The sequence below is a fragment of the Muscardinus avellanarius genome (assembly GCF_963383645.1).
Source record: "Muscardinus avellanarius genome assembly, chromosome: 9".
In the NCBI taxonomy this organism is placed as follows: Eukaryota; Metazoa; Chordata; class Mammalia; order Rodentia; family Gliridae; genus Muscardinus; species Muscardinus avellanarius.
This window is the reverse complement of record NC_137795.1, coordinates 109,002,641-109,012,917: the sequence shown is the minus strand read 5'-3', so window position 1 is coordinate 109,012,917 and position 10,277 is coordinate 109,002,641. Positions and strand designations below refer to the sequence as shown.

The window sequence follows — 10,277 nt, the reverse complement described above, 5'->3', positions numbered from 1 at the left end:
TCCCCCCTGCCTGGCACCTTCCCAGCCGGCTCCTCCTGGCATCCTTCTCTCCCACTGCTCTGTCTGGCATCCTGTCCCTCCTCCCCTACCTAGCACCTTCCTCCTCCCTGGCACCTTCCCAGGATCCACTTGGCATCCTTCTCCCTGAACCCCCTCCCACTCCTCCTCCTTCACGCAGGGCGCCCCTTCCCCTCCCCGTGCCCACTCGCTAACCTCCACACCTCCAGTTCCCCACCCTCCTTGCTTTCTCGGCACAGGGCCCGGGCCAGCGCCATCTCTGCCCACATCCTACACATGACCCCGCCACTCTCCAGCACCCTCCCACCCCGCCCGTCCCTACAGCACCAGCGATTCAGCTCAGAAGTGGGTCTGACCTCAGCCCAAGCCCTTTCTGCTGTCCAGCTGGGCTGTAGGTGCACATGTGCCTGCCACCCTGGGGTGACCTGGGACCAGTCATCACCCTGCTTAGACCCTGGCCTCAGTGCCGGGCTGGCCCTGCCTGCCTACTTCCACACCGCAAAGCCCACCTTCCCATGGGCAGGGGCCTGTCTTACCAGCTTGGTCCTGCAGGACCTTGGCCCATCTCTATCTGCATCTGGACACACTGTGCCCAACCTGTGCCCTTCCTGGGGCCGCCCAACCTCAGGCTGGCCCTTGCTTCCCCTCCAGCCCTGGTCCCCCACACATCTCAGCCCTCAGCCCTCCTTTCCAGGGGCCTCGGCCTCCTCACCAGCCCCCGGGGGCCCCGTGACTCCGCCCGGGGCTCAGGGTGCACCCCGCCCCTGCCATGCGCTCTGCTCTTAGGTCCCCCTCAGGATGGCCCTTGGCGCTGCAGGCGCAGCGGGCTGTGGGCCGAGGCGCCGAGGGAGCGCCGGGTGACTCCTCAGTTGCAGGACCTGCCATCTATGAGTCCAGGCCTTCAGCACCCGCCCACCGCGGTACAGGTAGGCTCTTACTGCCCTGCCAGCCCGGAAGCAGCCAGCTCTGGCACCGGCCTGGTCTGCCCCAGGCCCCGATGCCCGTGCAGCCCCTCCCCTCCCCCTTCCCTTGGCCGGCACCCTAGACATCAGTCCCTTATGCCCTCACCCTTGCTCTCCTCACCTCCGGAACCTCTGGGTCCTGTCCCTCAAAGCCGCGCCGAGCCAGGAACGAGCTACACTGAAGCCAGGTGGTTGGTTCCTGTGAAAATGGCCGGGACTCAGGCTTCTCCGGGTTCTTCCTACCCACAGAGACCCAGAGACACCATCTCTCCCCTCTCCTGGGCACAGGCAAGCTCATGCACGCATGCACACAGCATGCACACGTGCACAAACGCACGCGCGTGCTCTCTGCTAGCTGGAAGGGCTCTGCAGATGCCTGGCCCAAGTCGACCCCAGGCCTGTCCGAGCCCACAGGGTCCAGGCGGGGGCTGTGGGAGGTGAAGGAGCCGGGTCTCAAGCTCAGACATCCTCAGGCTGCCAGCCGAGTTGGAGCCCCCTCTCCAAAGAGTGCAGCCCAGGGCGGCAGGCTGGTCCTGCACCTACCCCGGGCCAGGAGGATGCGCTGGGCCTCAGGATTGAAAGGCCACTTGCCCAGAGCCCCCCAGCCCTGGGAAAGGACCAGGGCTGGCTCTGAAGCTGGGGTCTGGCCGCACAGCCCACCTGTCACTCTGGCCGGCACCCCCAACCTCCATCTGGGTCCCGGGCACAGGGGAAAATGGTGCTAGCCTCTGGCTGCTGGGAAGCCAGCCCGGCGGGCATCAGAGCCACACAGGATGGCAGTGAGCGCCAGTCCCCGGGTGCTGGTCACCACGGCATCAAGCACAATCTGGATGTGCCCTGTCCCCACCCGAAGCCCCACGGGAAAGCCAGGGTCTCCAAAGCAGGGCTCCCTGTTCACACAAGCTTACCAGCATCTTAATCTGTGGTGCCTGGTCCTTAATATCATTTCCTAAGGAAAGGAGGGACTAGTGTATCTGGCGCGTTCCTCCTGGCCCAGAGGACCCACACCCTGCGGGGTGTCTGTTGGTAGAGGCCACGTAGAGTGGGGCTCCAGTGGGGAGGCTGCTGGGGTCCTTGGAAGGTACGCAGGGGAGGCGTCCCACGAGGTGAGTCCGGCTGAAGGGGTGAGCCGAGCCGAGCCCTCCAGGGCGTCCAGCCCAGTAGGCAGGTGTCCTGGGCTGTCAGGACCTTGTCAGAGGAGACGTCTCACTTAGGGGATGGGAGGTGCGCGGAAGACTGGAGTTGGGGGTGTATATATACTAGCCAGATATACTAGCACTGGCTGGAGGGTGGTTCCTGGGACCCCAGGGCCCCAGCCCTCTGGGTGATAGGTGGCGAGGGGCCTTTGATTTTGGAGTCACATCAGCATGAATCTGCCTCACTGCAGCGCACAGGCGCAGGCTCCCGATGCCGCGGCCGGGTCCGATGCGCACAAGCCCTGGTGTAGCAGAGGGAGCCCTTGCCCGGGTGCTGGGGTGTGATTGCGAGTGAGCGCGCCTGTTAGTGCCTGGCAGCGGTGCAGAGCTGAAGGTGTTACCGGGAGGAGTGAGCAGCTCAGACTTTGGCTGGATTTGGAAGCTTCTGGAATTGCTGTAGCACAGAAGCCAAGCCTGAGGCCACCGACTGCCTCTGATGGGCACTTGGCTGGGGGACACCTAAGGGGACCATGGCCGTCGTCCCCAGGTCTCTTGGTTGAGAGACCCTCGGTAACTCATCAGAGACCATAGGAGAGGGCTGAGGCTCGCGCCCGAGGGCCACCATTTGTGACAGCGGGACCCCTCTCCCAGGCACTTCCCAACTGTGCGACCAGTTTCTGTGTGACCTAAACTTCTTTCCAGGAAATTCAAGAATGTGCCTCAGGAGCACGTTCTCCACACAGGCCTTTCCTGGAATTGACAGGCTTGGATCATCTCCCATAGAAGCCACATTTCCAGGCTGAAGAACATTCTGGGTCCCGGAGTGGGCAAGAGGGAGGGAGGGGAGTGGGGAGATGATCCAGACCCAGTGCCTTTCCAGAGGGTTTGAGGTATTCACACTGGAGGGGCGGGGAGGTCCGAGCACACCCACAAACCCGCAGTCCTGGGTCGACTGCTAATGAAGACTCACTCTGTCCCGAGGATACAAACCAAGTCACTTGCTGGGCGTGGTGGCGCCCGCCTGTGATCCCAATACTTGGGAGGCTGAGACTGGAGGATCGCAGGTCTGTAGCCAGCCTCAATAACTTAGTGAGGCCCTCAGCAACTTAGTGAGACCTTGCTGCAAAATAAAAGGATTAAAGCCGGGCGTGGTGGCGCACACTTGTAATCCCAGCATTCGGGAGGCTGAGACAGGAGATTGCGGTTCGAGGACAGCCTCAGCTACTTAGGCCCTTCGCGACTCAGTGAGACCCTGTTTCAAAATAAGGAATAAAAAACAGGGCTGGGGTGTAGCTCAGAGGTAGAATGCCCCTGGGTCCTATCCCCAGTACTGCAAAATAAATAAATAAAAATAAAAGGAGTAAAATAGGGCTGGGAGTGTAGCTTGGAGGTAGAATGTCCCAGGGTTCAATCCCCAGTATCGAGAGGAAAAAAAATACTTGTCAAATCACTGTGACTTTCTTGCTGAGCATAGTGGCACACACCTGTGATCTCATACTTGGGAGGCTGAGACAGGAAGGTTATAGGTTCAAAGGCAGCCTCAGCAACTTAGCGAGGCCTTCTGCAACTGAGGGAGGTCCTGTTTCAAAACAAAAAAATTTAAAAAGGGTTGAGGGCTTTAGCTCAGAGGTAGGAGGCCATGGGTTCAATCCCTACACACACACACACACACACACACACACACACACACACACACACGAGGGCAGGATCCCTTCAGCAGGAGGCTGGGGGAGCCAAGCTACAGGACAGTGACACTGTGCTGAGTCCAGCCGAGAGCGACCTTGGACACTGTCCCCTCCTGGTCTCCTCCTCAGGACAGTCGCCATATGCTTTTATTGGGTTATATTGCCCACACGCGCCCCCATTCCCTCTGCTCCTTACCATCTAAACCCCAGGAGCCAGTGTTGTCTTCAGCCCAGACCACCCAGCTGGCCACCTGCCGGCCCCAGGGCCCTCTGCCCCAGCGCCCCTCCCAGCCCCGCCAGGCGGCTGCGCGCAGTTTAAGTGTCACTTCTTCCAGACGTCCCCTCTCCCTGACTAGGAGTGAAGTCCCACATCACCAAACCTTACACACTAATGTTCACGCTCCTCAGAGGTGTCAGCGATACTTTGCCCCTTCCTCCCTTTTTTTTTTCTTTCTTTTTTTTTTTTTTTTGATACTGGAGATTGAACCCAGGGATATTCTACCTCTGAGCTGCACCCTGCCCTTTTTATTTAATTAATTAATTTATTTATTTATTTATTTTGCAGTACTGGGTTCAATCCTGTTCCAAAAAAGACAAAAAAAAAAAAAAAGAACCCCTTTAGAATGAGGATGAGGAAGTCCTGGTTCCCCTCTCCTATGGACTTGCTAATTACCTTTAGCTAGGTTAATTTACATTGGAATAGTTGCCTGCTTCTTGGCAGAAACTAAGTCCTTTCACAGATCTGCCCCTCACCCAATTTTTGAAATATATGTATTAATAATCAGAACTTTCTCAAATCTTCCTAGGCCATTCCCAAAACTGGTACATTTTTCTTTTTCTTTTTATTCTCTCCTTTTTTTTTTTTTTGTCTTTTTGGAACTGGGGATCGAACCCAGAGCGCCACACCTGCAAGGCAGGCTCTTTGCCACTGAGCTATAGCCCTTTATTCTTTATTTTGAAACAGGGTCTCACTAAGGTGCGGAGGGCCTCACTAAGTAGCTGAGGCTGGCCGCGAACCTGTGATGTTCCTGTGTCAGCCTCCCAAGTCCCGGGACTTGAAGCGTGCGCCACCACGCCGGCTTGACTTGGACTTCTAATCCTCCTGTCTCAGCCTCCAAGTGCCGGGGTTAAGGTCTGAGCCAGCGGGTCTGGTTTGCTTTTGCCGTTTTGCCTCAGTTTCCCCTCTGGCCTATCCAGTCCCACCACCCCATCTTACCCAGGTCCCTCACTTCAGAAGAAAACTGTAGGGCTGAAGAGGTAGCTCATAGTGGCTCACACGTGAGGTGCGCCGGCCTCCCCTCCCCGCCTCTCTCGCCTGCTGACACCCGCGCCGCCCCAGGCAGGCGCCCCTGACCACACGCCCACCTGAGGGTTTCCCTTCTACAGCTGCCCTGGAAGGAGGGCGCACCTCAAGCAAGCCCTCCTGTTAGGAATTACAGGATAAAAGGGACGGGCTCCACAGCAAGGAACAGGCTTTATTTATTTATTCTTTGCAGTTTCTGGGGATGGAACCCAGGGGCATTCGACCTCTGAGCTACACCCCCAGCCCTATTTTTTTTATTCTTTGTTTTGAAACCGGGTCTCACTGAGTTGCAGAGGGTCTCACTAAGTAGCTGAGGCTGTCCGCGAACCGCGGTTCAGCCTCCCGAATGCTGGGATTACAAGTGTGCGCCACCATGCCCGGCTAAAGGAACAGGCCCCTCAGGGATAAAACCTGGGAGGGAGTCACCGACTGGGGAAAACGCGCCCTGAGTGAGAAGCCCGCTTCCTGACAGACCTGGGGGTTTTTATGAGGGCTTAGGACAGGAGGGAGAGCAAAACCAGTCGTGTATTTCCCTGACTGGTGGGCTTTACACCAGGCCACAGTTGGTAAATTTCTGGGGCTGGGGGCAGGGGAATGGTTAGGGGCGTGTCTCTGCTTTGGCACCTTTTCTGAGGTTTCTTTGTTCTCGCGCTCCTCCGGCCAGCCCTCCCGGTGTCCACAGCCTCCTCAGGTGTTGCTTAGGTGATGGGGAATCTTCCTCCCTCTGACCCTGATCTGGGCATTTGGAGCACCTTTCTGCCACCTGGCTGCCCAATGGCACTTGAAGGCGGTTCTCCCACAGGCCCTGTCTCCTCCAGGCTCCCCTTTCCTGAGGGCTGGGCTGGTGGCTCACTACCCGTGGGCTCGTGTCCAGCCAGGCCAGCCTGGAGAGGTGCTCAGTTCTCTGAGCTCAAGTGTCTCCCCTGCAAAATAGGGTTCAGGGCCTTCCTGGAAGGACCCAATGTGACCCGCGTGCCAAGCTCTGTGCAGGAGCTGCGGTGCGGCGAGGGCAGGTCGTCCCAGGGCACCACCAGGGCTCACCGTGGTGCTCAGTGGCCAGGGCCCCATCCCACACCCACCCCACCAGAGGCAGCGCTGTGACGAGCCTTCTCCTATCTGTTCCCGTCTAACCCCTCCACTCTCCCATTTCACCCAGGGCTCTTAGTGCAGAAGAAAACGCTGAGATGCCTTTTGTGAGTGCAGTACTGGGGATCAAACCCAGGGACCCTCGACCTCTGAACTACACCTGCAGCCTTCTTTATTTGTATTTGAGACAGAGTCTCACTATGTTCTCAGCCTAGTCTCAAACTTGGGATCCTCCTGCCTCAGCCTCCCAAGTTGCTGGGATTCCGGGTGTGATCGCCGCATCTTACAGGACACTTTTAAAAGCGTGCCATTCGGTAGGCAGTGGTACCCCGTCAGGATCCTCCCGTCTCCACCTCTCTTCTTAGCAGCACCCCCGATTCTAGAGCATACACCTTACCAAGTAAAAGAGCCACTGGCAGGGCAGAGTAGTAGGAGCTCCTGCAATGAGGGATCGCTGTGAGGGTTTGTATTGTTTTGCTAATGCTGAGGACCAGGACCCATGGCATCTACCACTGAGAGATACACCCCAACCCTTTTCCTTTTCTTTTTCTTTTTCTTTTTCTTTTTTCTTTTCTCTTTCTTTTTTCCTTTTTTTTTTTTTTTTTTTTTTTTTTTTTTGCTGTACTTGGGATGAAACTCAAGGGCATTCTACCTCCGAGCTATACCCCTAGCCCTGTGTTTTATTCTTTATTTTGAAACAGGGCCTCACTAAGTAGTGAGGCTGGCTGCAAACCTGCAATCCTCCTGTCTCCGCCTCTCAAGTACGGAGATTATAAGCATGTGCCACCACATCCAGCTCATTTTTTATTTGGAAACAGGGTCTTGCTAAGTTGCTAAGGGTCCTGCTAAATTGCCAAGTCTGGCTTCTCCGGTCCTCCTGTCTGCGCCTCCCAAGCGCGGGGATTACAAGCGTGCGCCACCACGCCCAGCTCAGCATCAGTTTTAAGATGAGGAGACTTAGACAGGGAGATTAAGCAGCTCTCCCAGTTAGGGCAAGCGTCCCATCCGGGTGTCTCCACCACTCTGACCCTCAAAAACATACCATGCCCAAACCCTGCTGGCCCTAAACAGAACAAAACAGCCAGCCTTTGTGCAGATCTCAACCCCAGTCCTGCCTCTGTTTCCCCCAGCTGGAGGCCCAAGATCAAAGGCTATTTATCATCTTGCACAAAGTCCAGGCCACTCTGACAGTAATTGCCGGGGCACTGGGGTCTGCGACTTCTAAAATAGGGATTAAGGAGTGAATCCAGTGGCTTGAGAGTGTATCCCCTGCAAAGTACAGCTTCTCCAAAAGGACGGCCCTTCCTCGGCTCCATCCAGTGGTTTCCAGATATTGGTAGGCTTCTGTTGCCAGGTGTGTGTGTGTGTGTGTGTTACTGGAGATTGAACCCAGAGGCAGTTTACCTCCAAGCTATACCCCCAGCTGTATTTTATTTATTTTTTAAAAAACAGGGTCTTGCTAGGTTGATGAGAGTCTTACCCTCTGCTGAGGCTGTCCTCGAACCTGCTACCCTCCTGTCTTGGCCTCCCAAGTATTGTGATTACAGGCAAGAACCACCACACCCCAGCTCAGATTTCTGATCTTTTAAGATATTCTGGAAATCTGTTTTTTTTTTTTTTTAACATGAACTCACCCACATTTTAAGACTGATGCCTAATTAAAGTGTTTAAGAGACCATGTGGACACAGTAAAATCTGCCCGCACTGCCCAGCGTAGGTCAGCCACCTCCAGCGCCCCTTACCCAAGCCTGTCACCTGCCCCACTTCTGTCCGCCAACCCAGAACCCAAGCCACTCACCTTGCAAAGACCTGAGGACCTCCAGGCCTCAGTGGGCCTAGCTGGAGAAGCTTTGCATTAACAGTTGCAGTCTCTTGTCAACAATAAAATTATAAACAAAATGCAAAACTTGAGGACCCTCCCCTCAAGAACAGATCAGGGATCCTACCTTTTCTTTTCTTTTTCCAGTACTTGGGGATTGAACCCAGGGGCCTTCGACCTCTGAGCTACACTCCCAGCTCTATTTTAGTTTGTATTTAGAAACAGGGTCTTGCTAAGTTGCTGAGGCTGGCCGCGAACCTGCGATCCTCCTGCCTTAGCCTCCTCGGTACTTACTGGAATGACAGGCGTGCACTGCCTCGCCCCAGTAGGGCTCCATCTCGAGGAGATGGCTCACTGGCCCTCAGCAATGTACTTCTATCCAGAAGAGCCCAGAGGCTAATGTAGAATGCCCTCCGGAGACCAGCAGTCGGACCGGGACCGGAAAACAACATTGACCAACTGACCAGAAAAAGGGAGTTTGAGCCCCATTTGCTGTTCGGTTTTGGGTCAATCATTAGAGAACTCGCTAAGCCTGTGTGTGTGTGTGTGTGTGTGTGTGTGTGTGTGTGTGTATTACTAGAAATGGAACCCAGAGGCATTCTACCTCCAAGCGACACCCCCAGACCTATTTTTTTAAATAGTCATTATTATTTGTTTTTATTATTTATATTGTTAATAATTTATTATTATTATTATTATTATTATTATTATTATTTTGCAATACTGGGGATGGAACCCAAGGCATTGTACCTCCGAGCTACACCCCAAGCCCTATTTTTTATTTTTTATTTTGAAGCAGGGTCTCATGAGTTGCAAAGGGCCTCACTAAGTAGCTAAGGCTGTCCTCGAACCGTGATCCTCTAGTCTCCGCCTCCCAAATGCTGGGATTTCAAGGGAGTGCCACCACGCCTGGCTCTCTAAGCCTTTTGTTCCTGTGTTTAAAACAAGTATGGTAACAGCCATACCTTCAGCATCCTGGGGTTTTAGGAGAATCGCATTAAATAGCACATACTTTGCCCAACACAGTGGTTCATTCGTGTAATCCCAGTACTTGAAGGCCTGAGACGGGAGGGTCAGCACTCAAGACTGGCCCCAGCACCTTAGGGAAACCCTAAGTAAAAGATGAAAAAGGCCTGGGGGTATCATAGCTTGGAAGGAGAACGCCCCTGAGTTCCATCCCCAGCCATCCCCCCAAACCGTGCATAATTGGACTGTCTTATTGGCTAAGCTCCACCCAGATACCTGTGCTCATCCCGCGGTGTTTGACAAAGCGTCTCTCCGCATCTCCGGGGTTTGCACACGAATGTGGCTGCAGAGGCGGGTGCTGCTAAATAACTGCTCAACAGCTGGCTCTTGGCAGGGCAGGCGGGGGCAGCAGAGCTCTGATCTGTATCGTCTGCTGATTGCAGCGGCCGCATAAAAGCTGCCACCGGGGCTGACCCTAAGCTACTGCCGGGACGCTCTGGCAAGTCCCTGGCCGAGTGTTAGGGTAATTGAATACATTTGCTGTGAAGGGAAGACGCAGCCCACGGCGTACATGGGGCGGGAGGCTCTGTCCCGCTGCCTGTCCTTTTTCGCACCTCCTGGAGCGAGGACCGGTGGCCGGCCACGTCCCTGGGCTTCGGCATGCCGTGCGGCTGGCCCTGAGGGTCAGGGCCCGCAAGCAGCCAGAAGCTGGGCCACACCTTCATCAACATCAGTGCTGAGTCCAGCAGCCTCACGAGTGTGGGGAGGGACACATCAGGAAGAACGAGGGGGCTTCGGTGACAGCGACTTTGGAGCTGGGCAGGTGGCCGCCGGGCGTGACACGTCCATGCAACAGTGGCTTCTGGACGCTGTGACCTAAAGCAGTTGTTCACAGATGCGTCTCATGACCACCTTGCTGTCATATTAACCCAGTGAGAGAGGTAGGTGACGCTGGACCCATGGCAAAGGCGCAGAGGGTTTTCCCTCCTATATTAGGTGGTGGGATGGGTTCCGCCTCCCGCCCCAGGTTCTGTCCACACTGTGCTGATAGAGTGCGTGGCTCTGAGACCTCGATTTCCACGGCTGCAGGAGGACAGAGGCCATTCCGAGGGGAGAGGCCAGGGTGGCCACGGCTGGCCCGAAGGTCACATGCAAACCACCCAGGAAGAGCAAAGGCTGCTGGCTGCAGTCTGCCATCCCAGTGACGGGTGAACCGCAGCCAGGCTGCTGCAGCAGAGTTCCGTCGACTGGGTGGCTTACGCCGCAGAGATTAAACCCGGCTGTGTGTGTGTGTGTGTGTGT

General features: G+C 55.6%; 1 protein-coding gene across 1 annotated transcript in view; it reads left to right on the top strand.

Annotated features, from left to right (window-relative positions):
• Positions 1-905: 905 nt before the first annotated feature.
• The window catches only part of SMARCD3 (SWI/SNF related BAF chromatin remodeling complex subunit D3), a gene marked incomplete at both ends in the record, with an annotated part of 35,252 nt that continues 25,880 nt past the window's right edge, over positions 906-10,277 (top strand). Inside the window, one exon of the mRNA XM_080701754.1 lies at positions 906-944. Coding sequence (XP_080557880.1) covers positions 906-944 — 39 coding nt within the window. The remainder of the gene's footprint in view (positions 945-10,277) is intronic.